Source organism: Neolamprologus brichardi, chromosome 23, assembly GCF_056152115.1.
Source record: "Neolamprologus brichardi isolate AB-2024 chromosome 23, ASM5615211v1, whole genome shotgun sequence".
Taxonomy (NCBI): Eukaryota; Metazoa; Chordata; class Actinopteri; order Cichliformes; family Cichlidae; genus Neolamprologus; species Neolamprologus brichardi.
Genome location: NC_142125.1, coordinates 22,146,544 through 22,167,017, shown reverse-complemented (window position 1 = coordinate 22,167,017; position 20,474 = coordinate 22,146,544). Strand labels below are relative to the sequence as shown.

The window sequence follows — 20,474 nt, the reverse complement described above, 5'->3', positions numbered from 1 at the left end:
ACCTGCACCCAACATTTAAAGTGGGAAAGTGTCACCACAGTGTGAAAAATAATCATGCGACATATATAAGTACTGTTAGTAAAATAACAATAAATGTAACTGATGATTAGTTTGGTGTTCAACAACTTTCCAGCTCCATATTTTAATTTTAGACTCAACTAGAAGAGATGATTAAGAGTTCAAAATAATCCTTATTTATCTGATGCTCAGTCTTAGTGGAGCCACTCAGGTATTTCAGCTCCTCTTCCTTTTAGACAACTTTCTTCTTGTTGGCTGCCCTCTCAAATGGAAGGTTTAAACATCGAGTGGGCGGGGCGTCTGTGCTCACAAACAGAGCTGCATGCCACAGACCACCATGTTATGATGTCTGTTTTTAAAAAAGAATCACACAGAGCCAGAAATAGAAATATTTGAGTGCAGTGATCTCATTTGTTGTATTAAAATAAACAGTTTGAGATGATGAAGATGATCAGAAGACGGTGCACTGTGGTCATAAAGGGATGGACATGGTCAGTAAATATACTCAGGTAGGCTGTGGTGTTTAAACGATGCTCAGCTGCTGTATCCCATCTGCCACAACCATACATATAGAGTCACTTAAATCACCTTTCTTCCTCATTCTGATGCTCAGTGTTATCTTCAGCAGGTCACCTTGACCATGTCTGCATGAACATCACCACAGGCTGGGTGGTCATATGCAAAGTTAAATCCAGCAAACAGGGATTTAAAGCATAAAAACATTATAGACTCTCTGTTGTAAAAGAATCCTTTTGAAATACCATTAAAACTGGCATTTTTTAGCCAACTAAATATAATAAAAACAAATGTGAATTTAAAGCTTGAATAATGCTTTGATATGACTGTTTCTTAATAATCAGGTAAACAAATGCTATAGCACCCCCGTGTGGCCAAAAAACAACGTAAGGTTCAAAAGTCTGTTATAACCAAAATGATATTTATATATGTATATATAATATAAATATTCCCTCTCTTTTTGGTGATGTTTCATAATGTTTGATAACAATTACTTTGTCATGTTAAAACCTCTGAAGTTTAAATCTTTATTTCTGTTATTTTTGCATATTTTCCCTTTTATTTTCTTTCAGTTTTAACACATTGAATCAGAATCTGATTGGTGGCCTCTGAGATATTATGCTGTGTGGACAGAGCTGGTTTGTTTTATTGTCCTCCCTGCAGCATTGTTGTATGTGCTATAACCACAAAGTACTAAATGGAGGAGAATGTATCCCAGAGGTTGTGCACCACCATTCACCACGTTGTCAAGATGCTGTCCACTGTCTCCAAAATAAAACCTAATATATATAAATATATATGAATAAGTCACACAATAATCAATAATATTACTATTATAGAAGGATGGATGGATATGTTGCTGACATAAAATTTATGCAGCATCTTTCTTTTTTCACTTTGAATTTGCAAATTGAAATAATAATTATAAAAAAATAAGAACAATATCATCACCATTAATATGAATAATAACATAATGTAACTGCAAAGAGCAGCAAACCTGTTCTGTAATGACCTGTACTTTCTGTGCGAGCTCGATTTTAACGTAGACTTCAAACATTTGCGGTGTTAAAAGTATCCAGCGTTTATTCTTTATGCTGTCTGTCTTTGCAGGTTTTCCCCATATCAAAAATAGAAAGCGACCTCGTCTCGCTCTGTTGACTTCACCAGATAATATCAGTGATTTAGGTCCCATCAGAAGCCAGACGAATTGGTGCCAGCCCTCCACCGCAGCGCGGAGGCCTGCTGATAAAGACGATATATGAGCAGGAATGAGCTTTAGGGGTTGATTCTGTCTCTCGAGCACCTTCCCACATTAAAGCCAATCCTATGTCCCGAGAACATCGGCCCTTTGTCCTCAGGCAGACTCATCACTCACACAAGAGTCTCTTCACCACATAGTCTCCCATAAAGGCCCTTGGCTCTGCAGCCTCTGATAGAAACCGTCCTCTTCTCGTTCCTGTGGAGTCCGGCTGCTTAATGAAAAATCTCTATCAAGAACTGTGGCTGAAGCACTTTGTTTCATCTCTGTCAGTGGCAGCAGAGCAGAAGCCGTTATTGAAGAAGGACTTCCTCCCTACATCAAATAAAATAAAACAGCTGAGGCGTGTTTTCTCCTACTGAGGGAAAAACAGCATTTCTGCATCACCGTGAAACAACAGAACTGTACCAACGGGGTAAATAGTATTTAAATAGTGTTAAAGAGGTTTTAATTTAGAATGCAAAGGAAAAGAAAAATTTTTGCAAGGTTAAACAGGCATGTGGAAGATAATCCCACAACCCAGGTGCACTGCCTAATGTCCAAAATGCCCTACATTTTTATTAATAGTCTGTTTTTGTCCTGCTTCAGTGGTATTTCCTGCAATGGATTTACAGTGGGGCAAAAAAGTATTTAGTCAGCCACCGATTGTGCAAGTTCCCCCACTTAAAATGATGACAGAGGTCAGTAATTTGCACCAGAGGTACACTTCAACTGTGAGAGACAGAATGTGAAAAAAAAATCCATGAATTCACATGGTAGGATTTGTAAAGAATTTATTCGTAAATCAGGGTGGAAAATAAGTATTTGGTCACCTCAAACAAGGAAAATCCCTGGCTCTCACAGACCTGTAACGTCTTCTGTAAGAAGCTTTTCTGTCCCCCACTCGTTACCTGTATGAATGGCACCTGTTTGACCTCATCATCTGTATAAAAGACACCTGTCCACAGCTTCAACCAGTCAGACTCCAAACTCCGCCATGGCCAAGACCAAAGAGCTTTCGAAGGACACCAGGAAAAGAATTGTAGACCTGCACCAGACTGGGAAGAGTGAATCTACAATAGGCAAGCAGCTTGGTGTGAAAAAATCAACTGTGGGAGCAATCATCAGAAAATGGAAGACATACAAGACCACTGATAATCTCCCTCGATCTGGGGCTCCACGCAAGATCTCATCCCGTGGGGTCAAAATGATCATGAGAACGGTGAGCAAAGATCCCAGAACCACACGGGGGGACCTGGTGAATGACCTGCAGAGAGCTGGGACCAAAGTAACAAAGGTCACCATCAGTAACACACTACAACGGCAGGGAATCAAATCCCGCAGTGCCAGACGTGTTCCGCTGCTGAAGCCAGTGCATGTCCAGGCCCGTCTGAAGTTTGCCAGAGAGCACATGGATGATACAGCAGAGGATTGGGAGAATGTCATGTGGTCAGATGAAACCAAAGTAGAACTTTTTGGTATAAACTCAACTCGTCGTGTTTGGAGGAAGAAGAGTACTGAGTTGCATCCCAAGAACACCATACCTACTGTGAAGCATGGGGGTGGAAACATCATGCTATGGGGCTGTTTTTCTGCCAAGGGGACAGGACGACTGATCCGTGTTAAGGACAGAATGAATGGGGCCAAGTATCGTGAGATTTTGAGCCAAAACCTCCTTCCATCAGTGAGAACTTTGAAGATGAAACGAGGCTGGGTCTTCCAACATGACAATGATCCAAAACACACCGCCCGGGCAACAAAGGAGTGGCTCCGTAAGAAGCATTTGAAAGTCCTGGAGTGGCCTAGCCAGTCTCCAGACCTCAACCCCATAGAAAATCTGTGGCGGGAGTTGAAAGTCCGTGTTGCTCGGCGACAGCCCCAAAACATCACTGCTCTTGAGAAGATCTGCATGGAGGAATGGGCCAAAATACCAGCTACTGTGTGTGCAAACCTGGTAAAGACCTATAGTAAACGTTTGACCTCTGTTATTGCCAACAAAGGTTATGTTACAAAGTATTGAGTTGTATTTTTGTTATTGACCAAATACTTATTTTCCACCCTGATTTACGAATAAATTCTTTACAAATCCTACCATGTGAATTCATGGATTTTTTTTTCACATTCTGTCTCTCACAGTTGAAGTGTACCTCTGGTGCAAATTACTGACCTCTGTCATCATTTTAAGTGGGGGAACTTGCACAATCGGTGGCTGACTAAATACTTTTTTGCCCCACTGTATAACACACGCTGCAACTCTTCCTGGAAGTCTTTCCACAGGTTCAATGTTTATGGGAGTTATTGAGCGTTCCTTCAGAAGCACATTTGTGAGGTCAGATACTGATGTTGGACGAGAAGGCTTGGCTCACAGTCTCCACTCTAGTTCATCCCATAGGTGTTCTATTGGGTTGAGGTCAAGTTCATCCACACCAAAATCTCTCCTCCATGTCTTTATGGACCTTTCTTTGTGCACTGGTGTGCAGTCATGTTGTAACAGGAAGACTCCATCCCCAAACTGTTCCCATAAAGTTGGGAGAAAAGGTCTTCACAACTCTCCAATGTAAAGCTTGGATATATAGAAGCCGTAAATCACCATGGCATAGAAACCCATTCAGTCAAGCTCTCTATCCACTGTTCTTGAGTTAATCTGAAGGCGATATGAAGTTTGGAGGTCTATAACACTGTGCTGACCCCACTCTGAACTCTTATAGTGTGTCATTCAGAGCTTCATATTTTTGTGTGTCACTCTTTTGAATACTAGAGGGCACCACTGCTCACGTTTTCAAGGCCTTCCACCTTGAGAGTGCGTCACTCACTGGAATCACACAAAGAGCAGCTTCTGCACCTTTTAAACAGCCTCCGTTAAATGCAGGGATTTAAAAATAAATAAATTTTCTTCTACTTGGCCCTCTTTGATTCAGCTGCTTCTCTCTGCTGAGGTGCAGAGTGTATTTAACACTCGTCCGATGCTTGTTAACGTCCTCACAGCCACAGATTAATCTCCCCCTTTGCGCTAAATTGTGTTTATTGGCCCCACTTAGTGGAATGGAGATTTGTGTTTGTGCTCTAAAGTGGATTGGAGGGAAGCAGTTTGTGTCAGCTTGACTGCCAAGTCATCAGATTCAGGATCATTATTGGCTCTACCCACTTTGCAGGCCTGACGGTGTAGACAGTGCAATCTGTTAATAGAGTCTCGTCTTAATTTAAGGCCCACAGCTGGGCTTTGATTCGCTGGTTGCAGCTAATGGAATTTAAGGAGGTTGGACATACTGATGGAGGGTTGCTTTCATTTAGTTTAACTATGTGTACAGTATCTGAGGCTAATTGACCCTCTGGAGCTTTTCTGATCTCGCTGTCCTCTCTTGTCCTGCGATCTGTGCCTCCCACACCAGAACTGATCATTTCCTTCTCATTTCCAGACAACAGTAAACAAAAGTAGATGAGTTGAGGTCCCTCGTCAGCTTGAGTATTTCCGCTGCCAGAGTCGTACTGTGACTGCGTCATTAGAGCAAGGCAGAGGAGGGCCTTATTATTTTTAATAATCTCCTGTTTTTTGCTGCTTCTTATCCCCCAGAGGTCTGCAGTCGGCACTTCCCCTCTGTGATCGTCAGCCCTGACTCCCTCGCCCTCCTCCGCATTCATGCTTAATGATGCTCAGTCATACAGGCGCGCCCTCACACTGCAGGACTCTCACTGATGACAGGCACAAAGTTTAAATTGCAGCAGCAACACGCACACACACACACACACAAAACTGAGGTTTAACCTCCCCTAATGTGAGTAACGTCGCCGCGTTCATGATGGCTCCAACAAGCCGACGGTTGTCTTTTTATCGCTTTGCCAAAAATTATTGCACGTTTCTCTCTATAGTCTGCAGGACTCATCGAGTGGGAGCTGCTCTATTGTGTCTCAAACAATGCACCGCTGCATTGTCAGGCGTATAATTGAAAACGGTTACTTGGAAACACTGTTATGGCTCTTACAAGTCAATCATCCATTACTGGTGACGCTTATCATTGCAGCCACAACTGGGCTGTCAAAAGTCTTCAAAACGGTCGGGAAAGAAACTGGAAAAGTAGCTCACGAGGCAGCGTTTAGCACACATGAAGTCACAGCTTAGGGGTGTTCCCACCTGAGAGCTGCTCCTTAATAAATTAAATCATCATTTAAACACTGCATTTTGTATTTACACAGGTTATCTTTTATATTAACATGTCCTTGATGATTTGAAACATTTAGGTGCAACAACTATGGAAAACAAAGAAGAAGAAAGACCCCAAAACTAAGAAATCAGGAAGGGGGCAAACTGATTTTCACAGCAGTGTATTTAAAATGATACACTGAGGAGGAAAACTGTTTTTCCCAGAAAAAAAATGAATCTGTAGATACATGAGCTGCAAATTTCAAAGACCGAGCTACCAGACAAACAGCCACTCGAAGACAGAGGTGTAAAACAGGCTGTTCATTCTGATAAAGTCCTCTGTGTGATATAACACTTTTATCACGTTTACACTGTTGGCAGTCTTTCTATCAACTGCAGATTCACGTAACAAGACTGTGCTTCCTGCTCAATAACGATAAGTGAAAGCAGGCTGCAAACTGTCTGAAATAAATGTCTTGATGCATGCTCAATCCTCCATGTTCATCTGGACGTAGCGTGGCTGTAAATTTACAGCAATATTCTGTTAAGAGGCTTAATTTGTTTCTAATTACTGCAAAGGAAGAAAAAGAATCTGTGTTCAAAGCAATTTTTTCAACAAATTAACTTTAATTAAGCAGTAACCTCTGTAAGTCGGAGCACAGAAGGTCAGTAGATATATCGTAAATAAAAATGTATGATTAAAGGAATCCATTCATTGTTGATTTCTAAGGGAACATCTACACAGGCATACATTCAGTAACCATCGCTCCTGTGTTGCAGTTGCCCCCTGTGTTACCAAATGTAAGTTTATCATGTTATAAATGCTGACTGGTCATTAGAGAACTCCTTTTCCAATTATGGTAGCAGAACTGAAAATGGTGCTTGATCTAATAGTACTGGCTAAACTAATAAGAGTTGAGGGTCCGAGGTTGCCTTGATGAGCAGAGGTGAGGCCGTGCTGCCAAGGACGCAGACCTTTCTTTTACTTTATATTGTTTAGTTTCAGTTTGGTGTTTCCTAGTTTCAGTGTTAGTTTTAGTTGTTTTTTTGTTGCTCATGAACACAACCGATCATGGTCACGTTCTCAAGTTCAAGCTGAGCATCAGAAACTGTTGTGATTTCCCACACAACCATCTGTTTTACGCAGAATGTCTTGTTGTTGGCAGAGGTCAGAGGAGAATGACCATACTGCTTCCAGCTGACAGGAAGCGAACGGCAACTCAAATAACCATTCATTTCAACCAAGTTATGCAGAAGAGCATCTCAACAGCAGCAGAAGACCACGCCGGGTGCACTCCTGTCAGGTAAGATCAGGAAGTTGAGGCTACAATTCACACGGGCTCGTCAAAATTGATCAAAAGAAGATTAGAAAAACGTTGCATGGGCTGGTGAGTCTTGATTTCTGCTGCAACATTCACACGGTAGGGTCAAAATTAGGTGTGAACAACATGAAAACATGGATCAGCCTGCTTTGTATCCATTCAGTCTGCTGGTGGTGTAATAGTGTGGGGGATTGGTTTTTAGAAAAAGTATAAAGTGGCCAATGAAAGCATTTGTAATGTGCGTGACATTTGTTAGGGGCAGATTTGATAGGTTCAGACTAGCAATTACAATGCAAACACTTGACGACATGCGGACATGCTGGTCTCAATAAATGTCCAGACTGTCTCGGTGCTTGTTGGACGAATTTGACCACACTGACGAAGACTAAAGCCGAGGACGTTTCCCTATCCATAGATTATAAATTTTAGTTTGTTTTATAAGCACACAATATTGTTTCTGTTTGTTTTTATTGTTATTTCACTTAAATACAATTTCTAATCACCTTTTTTTTAGCTTCTACTGTCATTTTAATGAATTATTATTGCTTTGGTCAGAAGTCCTGCAATTTCCCCGCCTTAAATTGTCTTTATTACATAGACCAAGAAGTTTCCAAAAAGTAACAGAATTATTATTAAATGTTTAATATTTTGCACTCCATTATCTGTTAAGCTTCTTAGTTTTCAAACAGAAAGTGAACGAGCTCTTAGAGTGAAATCACGACGTCTTGCTGCTTAACGGCAGTTTTTCTGCAACATTTCTGCAACATTTATTTACATCACATATCAGCAGAATACAGTGTTACTCTTCACAGAAGATCAATAAAAAGACAAAAGTTTATCAGATGGCCCGTCTCTGACACAGCTTTTTCAAATCTAGAAGTAATAAACTCAAGTATGCCTTTCCTCTTGACGTTCTTGAACTGCAGTTTCTTGTCCTCCGCTCTCCTCGGGACCGTTAAAACCTTCACGTGTGGCATTAAAATACAGCGCCGGAGTGTCTGCATCGCCGTCCACAGCACATTCACCACAGAATAAATACGATACGGTACAGATAGCCAAACAAATATCCGTGATAAGAATAAATAGGCAAACAGATCATTTAGAGGCAAATATAAATGCAGAAATTTTCTAAAATGCTCATCTGAACACTGAAATATGAGAATCAAATCAGGTTTCAGTTATGAAATTTGTTTTACAGCATGCAGAGGGAACCATAATTTTGGGGCCATGAAGGATACTTAAAGGGAAATATGACAGAGATCACCTGAAGCAAGTCTCGAGTGAGAATTTTATTTGTACTTATATTTTTTTCTTATTATTCTGCACTATGTAATATGAAGGTTATGAGACAATTTAATAGATCATTCTACACAGGAATATTAATGCCTACTAATAGTGTTTTATATCGCATAAGCAACCCTATGACTGAGAGCGCAGAAACAAAGAGAAATGACGGTTGATAGTGGAGAATAAGCATAAATGTGAAAGGAAGATGCAAGAGAGCTGGGAAACCTTCAACTTGTTGCCTCAGTCAAAGTGCAGTCTTCACGGTAACATATGAGAAATAAAACTAAAGTTTGGCTTCGTAAGGTCAAATCTGTGTATTCAGAGCATAAACAGCTACAGCATCGACAGGAAAATGAAACCAGCAGCGCTGTTTCAAACCGTAAGACCAGAAAATGAAAAAGCTCAAAAGTATTATAACCTCCACCAGCACTTTTTTTTTTACAGCATCTAATAACCAGAAAATAACTTGAGACCAGCTTCTTCACATAAACGCTCCACTTCACAAAAAGCCAAAAGAGAAAAAAAACAGAGAAAAGAAAGAAAAAAAGGCGAGAGATGCCTCAGCCGCATCCTCTTCAAACCCGAGCAATCAATGATTCACAAAGCTCTGTATGCTTTCACTTCTCTGGGGTTTCAGTGTCACTCTCAGCGGTTACGCCATTTTATCAATAACACTGACAGTTTTCCATAAAGCTGAGAAGCTACGAAGCCGATGTGGTGTCCAAATCTCCTCGTAAGGTCCAGACCCCGGGATGGACCTGTGGCAACAAAAAGCACATCGTATGTATTTGTTTTTTTTTTAAAAAAAGAAAGAAAGAAAGAAAGAAAAAACTATCTTAAAACAGTAACTTTGAAACCATTTCTGTGTGTGTTTAGTCTTTTCACCTTCATGTTAAATATCTCACAGCCAGTGAACTCAGGCAACACATACAATCCAACACTCGCTGTTTTGGTTTTCATCCCAACGATGTTGAATTTTGGTTGAAATCAGGGCTTTGTGCACTCCACTCACATTCATTTATTAAAAGATGAGAAAAATTATTTGTTTAGGGCCTCCAAACTGTTGCAAAGCAGGAAAAGCAGTTATCACTGTAGAGAGCAGCATTAAGATTTCCCTTAGCTAATTTAAGAGTAATAGATTGAGGACATATGCTAATTTGCTTTCTAGTGCATATCAAATGAGACGATTGATACTAGTCTCACATCTGCCCATTACCTTTACAGCCAGATGGTAGTTAGCTCAGCTAATCACTGGAAAGAAGGGGAAAACAATCCCCCTCGCTCTGTCTAGAAGACAAGAGTCACCTACCTTCACTTCTAAAACTGTCAAAATGACATAACAAGACTTATTTGTTTAATCTGTTAAAGAAGCACAGTGTCCTTTGTCTCCCAGGTCAGGTTCCTCTCATAGGTTCCAGGTTTTGTGCACAACTAAGACAACCTGTTGTGAGCTATAACTAAAGCAGGGGCGGGCAACTCCATGCCTAGAGGGCCGGTGTCCTGCAGGTTTTTGAATGAACACAACTGATTTAAAAGGCTAAATTACATCCTCAACATGTCTTGAAGTTCTCCAGAGGCCTGGTAATGAACTAATCATGTGATTCAGGTGTGTTGACCCAGGGTGAGATCTAAAACCTGCAGGACACCGGCCCTCGAGGCCTGGAGTTGCCCACCTCTGAACTAAAGCATTAACTCACACTTGATCAGCTTTACCTAAAAGAGGGCCGACAAAAGGTCCTGTACCTAGTTTAGCTCCATCTCTATGTGGTGAAGCTACAGGCTGAGCTCATAGACTGTATATATAAGACAGACGGGTCACCATAACATTACCCAGTGATTTGTAGACTATCCATTGAGGCTTTGTTTGGTACTTCATCCCTTGCAGTACTGTCCATACCTTTAATCATGCTTAACTTGAAGCCTTGGGCCTCACTTAGGCGGTCACAAGGAAAAACCAACCACATGGAGAGCAGTTGTTGGAGGTTGCTGATTTTTACCAGGAGAAATTGGTAGCAGAGAGGGTGCTGTGCCAAAACTTCCTTGAGATTGCTTTGGCTGCTAGCAGACTGCTGTTGATACCTGTGGTTTACACAGAAGATGCTGACCTGTCTTCAAACACTTACCAACTACTTCCCAATCTTTAGTAAAATTTGAAAAAGATGCAAACCAGACACAGAGAATCTTTGCCTTCAAAGTAAATGTTGTACCTTTTTGATGCAAGCAACACATTAAAAAAGGAGATACCTTTATTTGGTCACTGCATTTCTAGTTTGCATTGCATTATTTGTAGTTTTTCCACTGTTTGATTTGTTTGCAGATAAGTCGGTGTCTCTCATGTCAGCCACTGACAACCCTGGCAAACGGCTAGTGACTAAAGCAATCAAAAGGAGACCTCTTTGAATGCTACCAACAAAAGCAATCATGATCTCACTGGTTGAGGAATACAGATTCGTCCCTTGGCACCGGTGGTTGCCAGATGGTTGCAGACTGGTCTCTGGTAACTGCGGCTTTTCATAAAAATTAAGTTTTACCGAAAAGAAACAAACCAAAGCTCTTTTTTTCGGGGGGGGGGGGGTCATGCTTTGAGCATGTGTATATCTGATTTAAAGGTACTCGGGGGACTGGGTTCCTTTTGCAGTGACCTTCAAGTGGCCATTCAAGTAACTGGGGTTTTTGTTACTTAGGCTTTATTTTAGAAGTAGAAGTTCAGCAGCAATAGATTACTGGCTCTGCAGTAGGGAATATCTATTTATGGAAAAATATACTCTGCATGAATGATGGATGCACTTTCCTTGTGTGCAAGGTGAGAGCAAAGCAAAAGTGTCTGAAACATGCATTTTTTTAATGGCCCCCATGGGGAAATTTGTAAAAACCCTTTGGTTTTTGCAGAAATCTGTCTCTTGGCCCTGACTTGAGTAATTACTGTTGTGTTTGATAAGCTCAGTGCCTAAGTCATTTTGGGTCACACTGATTTAAAAAAAACAAAAACAAAAAACATTAAATCTATCTACATATTATCCCCTCGCTTATGTGGTTTTAACACCATGCTTTCTTTTACAAACTTGACTGTAATTCTGATTGGAAAGGTAAATTCTTTTAAATGGTTTAGACAGAAAACAAACTGTACAGCGAAGTTGTGGCGGGAACATCATCTACGTCAGTAGGAGGAGCAGCAGTGTGAGCAGGAAAAGAAGAAGAGGCCGGTTCGTCTGCAGGGTGGTCGTTGCCGCCGAGTTGGTGGGACGCTTCCTCTTGGGGCCGTTGCAGAGTGGGGTGTTGCAGCAGGAGATGCAGACTGAATTCAACCTGCCGGTGCAGAACTGCTGGTAGCCAGAGGAGGCAATGAGGCAAGCCCCCGAGGATGCACACGATTTCCGATAATGTATCCCTGAAAAAAATAATCAAGAGCTCTCTAAATGTTTCCAGTGTTCAAACAGAAAAAATCTTCTTTTATCTTTTAACTTCTTTATCAAGTAACATTTCTCTATCTGGTACCTATTGCTGCTATTTGTTATGTTTTTCTACGGTATGCTTCATATAGGAAGCATTTTGTCATCTATGTGGTATTGTTACTGTATTATTCATGTGGTTGTTTCTGTTGTCTGCAAATGAAACATTCCTTTGCTGGACAATAAAAAAGTGTGGATTAAATCAAATTCAGATAAATTCAATTTCTGCAGCAGGAAGTTCCTTTAAGTGGAAAGGCAGGAAAAATGTGCATCTTAGCATTTTTCCCCTTGATAGTGCTTGTTTGGTATGTGGTAATAAGGCACATGTTTCTACAGAACTGCTTCTCTGTCTGTCAAGGCAAAGCCTAAAATTACTATCTGAGGCAATGCTATGAGGGATCAATATTTTACTCAAGGACACCACGCAAGGCTATTTTGTTGCAAACACTGAACCTATAAACTTCCAATTATAAGACACTTCATCAAGCCACGTGCTGTCTGAGATTTGACAACTAATAGGAAAAATCTGATAAGCCAATCAATGATAACTTTGTTATCTGAAGGGACTTTTGCAGGTAGCTGCAAACATAATATTGACAGTCTGTAAAAATAAAGAATATTTTTACTTCAAATACTAGGCTAGCAAACGTGTTAGGGAAAGCTAATGCACAATACCGTGTAAAGATGGCTGGAGTAGTTGAAAAATAAACATTCCCAAATTTAGTAAAAACGGAGCAAAAACCAGATTACAGTCACTAATGTTGGTTTAATTTCTGATTTGCATAATATCAGAAATTAAACTGATATTAATATATATATAATAACATAATTGTTAAGGCAGGAAAAACATTTACACAATAAAATGATAATTAATGATGTGCTTTAGCCTTGGATTAATTATATTAATATCAGTACTACAACAGAAAATTTTTCTTTTTTAAAAAAAATCGAGCTATATGTAAACACCAAAATCCAACAAAGAACAGGTTACTGTTGACAGTTTTAGCTCAGATTCTAATAGCATTTTGCACAAGCTCCCAAGAGTGAACAAGGCAAACTGATAGCTAATGACTGTTTGGGCCTTAGAAGAAATGTTACAAAAATATGTTTGATACTAGGTTAATTAATATCTAGATTAAATAAAAAATACATTTATTACATGGAAGAAATTGAACTAAAGGAACAGGACTGAATAAAACTGAAAAAGTTTTTTTCCCAACACTATAATAGAAAAGACTTTTAGAAGAACAAGCTGTTGTCTGTGCACATTTTTTGATTATGTTAGCTGGGGATGCTAAAGTGTAAACGTCCTCAAAATGTAATGAAAATCACGTTAATTTCAGTTTAGAAACTGAGAACACCTTGGATGAAATCTTTCACAGCTCTTTAAATAAGATTTAACTCAACAACCTTAAAGTTAATGATGAGCTTTAGTCTTTGAAGAAATGCTATGCTAATACTTTTCACACTTGGCTATGCTAGTTAGCCAAACAGATGTTAGCAGATAAATACACAGATAAATATTTTATGGAAGCTTGATTTTTCTACTGAATTTTAATTATTTAGTTTTACCATCAATAAATTAAAATGTTAGATAGCATCTCAAAAAAAACCCTTGAAATTTCAAATTAGATATGCCAAAATTTTAACTTAATAAATTTTAAGATACTCAGTAAGTCCAAATTTTGAGATAGCTCAAAATAATATTCTGGTGGACAAAACAAATTAAACTTTCTACCTTATACTGCTCTGGATGTAAAATAAAAGTTCAAACGCTACACCCGTATTGTGGTTGTATCCACTTTTCCTTTTATTATTTCATATTTATACATTTTTAGACAATAAATGGAGGTTTGTTAATCATTGTTTGCATTTTCTACCACGTCACCCCTGGTAGGTTTACTAGTTTGGGATTTTAAAAAAATGTCTGCTTAAAAAATTGTCCCACCTCTTTTCCAAACTGTCAGTTTTTTTCACTCTATAGACTGAGCTATTTTATTTCCTGTAAGGCGGCACAAAACTAATCTAATCTTATGTCAGTGGCAGCTGAATGAAAGCCTCTTGTCTTTGACAAATGAGTTGAATGAAGTAGTTTCAGTCGGCTGGGGTTTTGGATCAGCAAAACAACATCACAATACAAATAAGGCTTATGTGAAAACAAGCCTGCAAATAAAAGCAATGGATGGGAACGTTTATGTAGGTTTACAACTGGAACATTTTTACACACTGTACCACAGCGCAGTGTTCCCTCTGTGATACCGAGTCCTACACTAGAGTCAGCCTACACATCAGTCAGTGCTTCTCTTTTCCTTCAAAGCAGAGCAAAGGAACTAAATTACAGATAACAATGTCTATTTTACTGAAAATCACAGGGGATTGCTCTTTTGGACCAGTCAATAAGACACAACGATTAACAGGTATTTTGGGATGGAAGAAGTTGGGTATCCTTGGGTACTTTCTTTTTTGTCACTAATGACAGAGAAAATTACACACATCTGCAAACATCACAGTTAATTTAAAGAGTTGTTTATGTAGGCACCACTTACGTGACTCGAAAATAAAAGTCATGCTACGACCAAAACGAGCGTAGTCAATTACGGCAGCCTCACCTAAATGGCAGAGAAGAAAACTTAAGAAGTCACGTTCTCTCTGAGCGATGTGTTTTCAGTTTCATCTCTGGTTTCCAGACGGTCACCTTCCTTCTTTCTACTGATAAACAGAAACTCTATCTTTGTACTTTTGGCTGGCTCAGACTGTGCATTAATCCCAGTCTCTCAACCTTTATGGACTCTGTTCTGGAGCGCGTAAAGGAATGAGAAAACCAAGAAAGACATTCCTCCATCAAGCATACATAATTCTTTAATCTCTGTAACGTTGGGGCCTCTACTGGGGCATTGCCAGACTTCATGAGCTAACAACGAGAAGCGGCTTACCATCAGATTTGACCAGCACCTCCTTCTGGCACATGTCCTGTACGTTGACGGTACAGTTGACGATGTACTCTGGCGTGGAGCAGTCATTGTGCTTCATCTCCTCACACTGGTAGCACTGAATCTGAAGGGGATCTCCTGCCACACAGAGTGGAAGCAGAAATGTTCAGTTATTGCAGGACTTTTTTTGTTTCCCGCCCTACAGAGTTCTTCACGTGGATAATCAATCCTCCCGTCACAGCTTGATAAGCAAAAGAATGCGTTTAACATTTGTTTTTTTTTTTGTCAAATGTCAAAAACGCGGAGCTTAAAAAGGTGGCTAGATTTTTTTTTATCTTGTGAAGAAAATGAGAAAGATAGGCCTAGCCACTGTTTCCAAGAGGTTTGCAAACTCAAGATTAGCAGCAGGTGGAATCTTAGCTTCCTGAGAGATTGGAGCCATTCCGAATAAACTTTGATATTACTTATTGATACGTTAAAGACTTAAAAATATGCACATAAGCTGCATTCTTCTATTATGCACCACTGAGTGATAATAAATGATGCTCTGTGATTAATGTGACTGTGCAAAGCTATGAAATTTCAAGCAATATGATTTTTTTAATTTTCCAATCATTACCTAGAACTTGAATCTAGCATTTGAGTCCATCAAACGATCAGAAAAAGTGTTTACTGAGGTCGTAAACCAAGGAGAGTGTGTACAATCTGAAAAGCAAAAGCAGTCACCCCCTGCTGGCCATTAAATTAAGTCACTAGGTCCACGGACATTGCCTGCTTTTAAACTCATTTTCAGTCCCAGTTTAACTTAACAACGAGTGTCTACAGCCACCTGTAAAACACGGTGGAGGCTCTGTCATGGTTTGGGGCAGCGTTTCAGCCAGTGGTGTTGGAGATCTTGTCAAAATGAATACATTTTGAACACAGAAAACTACCGTCAGATTTTGATCCACCATGCAAAACCATCTAGAAAGTGTCAAATTGGCAACAGCTACATTTATTTGATTGACTGGCCTCTCCAGAGCCTGGACCTCAGTGACTCAGACAACAGGGTTTTTCACACCTCCCCCTCCTCTGAGTGGCGTTATGCACCATAGCAACTGGCCACCACAGGTGTGTGGTGATGTCACCCTTTCTCCCTCACTGTAAACCTCATCATGGCTGATCCTGTGGGTGTGTACGGGCTTCAGCCTGTCCTCTTCAAACAGCAGCTTTAAAGCCGTTAGTAGCTTTAGATAGCCGTTATTCGTCATATGAACAGCACAGGTGACGACTGATGAAGTTTGTCAGACTTTTCTCAAGTTTGAAGCTGCTCTTCACAGGACTATTTTTCTTGGATTATTGATAATTGTTCACAGTATCTGTGAATCGGGGCTGTGTGTTTATTTCCTCCCCTGTGTTCTCCCAGAGTTGAGCGATAGATGCTTGTACAGATTTTAGCACATATACCATTTGTTCAACGGTATATTTGCTCCAAACGTGACTAATGGCGCTCCACGAGAGCGCACTGTCATCTTTTTATCTCCCGCTGGGTGTTTTGACTTTACGCCTACAAGCAGATGGACAGAGACAAGGTCTCCTGACTGCACGAAGCACATAAAAGCACATGTTTTTCTTTGCTCTCTTTTATTGGATGTCTCGAGTGTCAGCAGAGAGGTTATAAATTCACACAGAATAAGCCGTAAAGAAAACACATCAGCAAAGCTCAGAGTGGCTGTTCTTAATTCCCTGGTAACCCGTGGATTTTATAGCTGATAAAACTCCATTTACAACACAAAGCTGCCGCGCTAAATGTAATCTGCCAGTGCACAATGACCCATCTGCATCCTCATCCCCTGAGGTACTAAAACCAGAGTCCAGATTGCTACTGCAACCTCTTGTAAACATACAAAATGCACTTTTATGTGGGTTTTTGCCAATTTCATCAACCGCTTCTTTTAACTTACCAGCAGGGGCACCTGCAGACCCCACAGGAGCTGTTCAAAGACCTACTCGGTCCTCATTTTTCAAATAAATCATTCTCTGTGGAGCTTTAAAAGATCAGCTCTAATTTAAAAGGTGGACTGGACTCCGTCAGTCATCGCAGATGCAGCAGACATATTTCTCTTGCAGTCATCAAGCTGAATCATGAGGATTAATTTGAAATACATATATTCAGCCTTTATTTTGAAAGAGCACCATAGGCCTTTATGAACTTTTATACTGTATGAGAAAAAAAAGGAGCCCAGAAATCACAAAAATATTTATTCTTCTCCTATTGCCAGAAAACGTGAGATGCCTCATGCCATGAAGAGATCTGCACAAACCGTGAGGCGAAAAGAAAGTTAGCGTAAGTAAACATATGAATTAGACATCACAGTGCCCACAATGACGTTGTAGTCCTGTTTAAGTGACTGCTGCGGTTGAAAATCAGATGATCTACAGACTCAGTGCCACCTTTCTGCATCATAACTAAAAGCAAAGTCTATAAATTTATATAATCAAATCTCAGCATTTTTCATCAGATCACTGCGTATGCTCACTTACTGCTCCGTGCCAGGATATCTTCATCAGAGCAGCTCAAAAATCCATCCCTGCAGAAACGCCTGCCCTAAACATCCCACTCAAGCTTAAAGAGATCACTGGTGCGATCATTTAAATGGCAGCAAGCATTCACCTCCAACTTTAAAGGTCCTCATATCATATCCACCACCACAACACCACCCTAATACATTTAAACCAAGCAAAACCTGCAGACTCCTGAAACCAGGACACCAGGGCAGCATCCAGCTCCCGAGCTCTGCTCATCACTTCTAGAAAACTGCTCCAAATCCCCCGTTTTCTTAGTTCCGCTACAGAAAACAGAAGCTGATAAGAAAAACAAACCACATCCTTTTTGCTGCTTCTATATCGCCATGCTCTTAACTCCAATCACCTGACGCACTTCGGAACAACTAAATACTATCAGCGCGATGTGGCAGAAAGTCATGCAGCAGCGGGAACAAGCGGTTCGCACTTTTAAAGGGCGTCATTGCCGTGGATCGGTCTTACTATCGTTCCCACTTTGCTCCAAAATGAGCTCGGGGTGTGTGAGGTGTGGGGTGGGGAGGGGAGCACTCCTTCTCCAAAACCATAAATCCTGCCTGCTATTTCTCCACTTATCTAAAAACATCTGGAAAGCTTCTCTTTTTTATTCTTTATCTATTGGCACAAAGACGAGTCTCCAAAATGTTACACCGGCTTTAAAGTAAAGTTCATCTCGACTGGCTCTAAACGAAGTCTGCATTTCCTTTCTGTGCGTGGACATGACTTCTATCTTCATACAAGACCACTGCGGTCTCCCCAAAGTTGCACTTACCCGCATCGAGGAGGACTCCGAGCAAAGTCGCGAAAACGAGCAGACGCATTCTCTCCCAAATGATGCTCGGAGGGGAAACATGAGACCAAGAGAAGAAGAATGGGGGGACAAACACGCGTAGACTCCCTCAGGTTGTTATAAGACAACGAGGTCGACCCGCCGCAGAGGCAGCCCGGACTCGGATCCGCTCATTCTCCCGGCTGACTGAAGTGACAGCGAAGAAAAAGAGAGAAAAGAGAGAGAGGGGATGAGAAGTAGTAGAAGAAGAAGCTCCTGCCTGCAAAGTGCGCGTCTCCTCTCCACGCAGCGCCTGGAGACAGATCCGGGGCGCAGAAATCGTAAAGCGCATTCACGTGACTGGAGCGCACAGTTGGCGTTTCCATTTCTCATCCTGTGCCCGCGCACTAATTGCGCATCATTACTTGTTATCCTCTCACCGTGACTCTTTCTGGCTGGCGTGTGGATTTGGATAACAAATAAAATCCCCCGTGCGCAAAACTTGGATTGGCGCGTTTTGGTGCTTCCTAACAGCTCGCCAGAATATTTCAGTGGATGGAGTCCGTAGCCCCCGCAAAAGGAGACACTTTCCCCTCGTCTGCTTTTAAAATCTTTCGGTCATGTCAGACTCTCAGTGGCGTGGATCACATAAAACACGCACGCGGCGTGTATGTTTTTTTAATGGCGTAAATAGTCTGCGTGCAGACGCACATTTTAATATCAATTAATGTAACTGAGTCAGCTCTAAGGTGGGGTGGAGGGCCACGGTGCGTTTACTATTACTGGTATTCACGCCATTTAATGACGTATCGTGTGATCACTTTACTTTGGAAAATAAAAGATGTAATGTGAACATTTTTATCTGCGCGCGCGTGTGTCACTGAATGCATTTAATTCCGTTTTATTTATATCGCACCAAACAATCACTTTACACTGTGAAGTAAAGACCCTGCACTAATAGATTGATTTATCTATTGATAATTATCACTGAATCACTGTAACTGTAACAAAACTGTACCTGCCTGTGTGCACTGAGCTAAACTTTGTTATTTAAGTAACATCTGTCAGTACAAACTACACAGAGCAGAAAAATGTTATCTTTACAATTAAATTAAGTCAGGCAATCCATCTTTTTTTAAAAACTATCATCTAGTTTTGGATTCTAAGTACATACTCAGAGGAGAAGACTGTGCCATCGCTGTTGCTCCAGTGTTTCCCTCCGCTGCAGGTGTTGGGGTCCTGAGCTTATTAATCTGTGCTCAATACACCTGTGAACACCACTGTTGGTGAACATGTGGCTAATTAAGTCATCAACTACTTCATTAGGTCCACCCGTTCAACTGCTCGTTAATGCAAATATCTAATTGGCCAATCACATGGCAGCAACTCCAGGCCCTCAGGCACAGCCTGCTGAGGTTCAAACTGAGCATCAGGATGGAGAAAAAAGGTGATTTAAGTGTGAATGTGTCATGGTTGTCGGTCTGAGTGTTGGGATTTCCCCACACAACTATCTTTAGGTTTTACAGAGAATGTGCTGTAAAAGAGACAATATCCAGTGAGCAGCAGTTCTCTCAGTTAGAATTCTTTGTTGTTGACCAGCCTGGTTCAAGCTGGTAAAAACAGGCAATACTAACTAAACTAACCACTTTTTGCAACTGCGGTATGCAGAAGAGCATTTCAACAGGAGCAGAGGGCCACTCCTGACATCAACCAAGAGTCATCTTATTCTTCTTCTCTTAAAACAGGAAACTGAGGCTACAATTCAAATTTACCAAAACTGCACAACAGAAGACTGGAAAAATGTTGCCTGGTCTGATGAGTCTCAATCGCTGCTGCTACCTTCAGATGTTTTCAGAATTTGGCATACACATTGTACATAGTACTGTGTGCCTGATTATTACTTGTAAAATTAACCCATCTTTTATGGAAGACTTTTATAATCACTTGATTACTGCTCCATTTTATTATTTGCAGCAATTTACGTTGGCTTTGGCTTCCGGACCGTTTGCACGTCTCTGAAACTCACTTTGAGAACTTGAACTACTTTTCAGTTTATGAGTCATATTTTCAGTGCTGTGAAAATCCATTAAGTTCTGCACTTTGTGACTCATTTTTATTTTTGTAATACCGCTGTGTAGTCATCACCAAATTCTGTGATGTTTTCATGAGATTTTAATACAGTCTTTTCTAATAATAAATCAGTGCACTTATGTCTCTCTTATTTTTTCCTCTCTTCGCTTTCTCCT

The 20,474-nt window shown here is 40.6% G+C and overlaps 1 protein-coding gene across 2 annotated transcripts; it reads right to left on the bottom strand.

The window, feature by feature from the left end:
• Nucleotides 1-7,817: 7,817 nt before the first annotated feature.
• LOC102799601 (ly6/PLAUR domain-containing protein 1-like) lies at nt 7,818-18,711 on the bottom strand. 2 transcript variants are annotated; one of them, XM_006792898.3, is made up of 5 exons: nt 18,232-18,711; nt 14,901-15,035; nt 14,514-14,576; nt 11,646-11,906; nt 7,818-9,276 (listed from the first exon to the last, which is right to left on the bottom strand). In XM_006792898.3, the coding sequence occupies exons 1-4, from the start codon at nt 18,278-18,280 to the stop codon at nt 11,671-11,673; spliced, it is 483 nt and encodes a 160-aa protein (XP_006792961.1). In that variant the 5' UTR covers nt 18,281-18,711; the 3' UTR covers nt 7,818-9,276; nt 11,646-11,670. The 2 variants fall into 2 exon arrangements, with proteins under 2 accessions (XP_006792961.1, XP_006792962.1); XM_006792899.3 differs by lacking the exon at nt 14,514-14,576 and having other exon boundaries at nt 7,823-9,276; nt 18,232-18,644.
• Nucleotides 18,712-20,474: the final 1,763 nt, after the last annotated feature.

Coding starts and splice junctions, on each gene's coding strand:
- LOC102799601 (XM_006792898.3), bottom strand. CDS start 18,280: ATGCGTCTGCTCGTTTTCGCGACTTTGCTCGGAGTCCTCCTCGATGCG. Junction 14,577..14,900: donor GGTGCTGGTCAAATCTGATG/GTAAGCCGCTTC, acceptor TCTGCCATTTAG/GTGAGGCTGCCGTAATTGAC. Junction 11,907..14,513: donor GACTTTTATTTTCGAGTCAC/GTAAGTGGTGCC, acceptor TATTTTTTTCAG/GGATACATTATCGGAAATCG.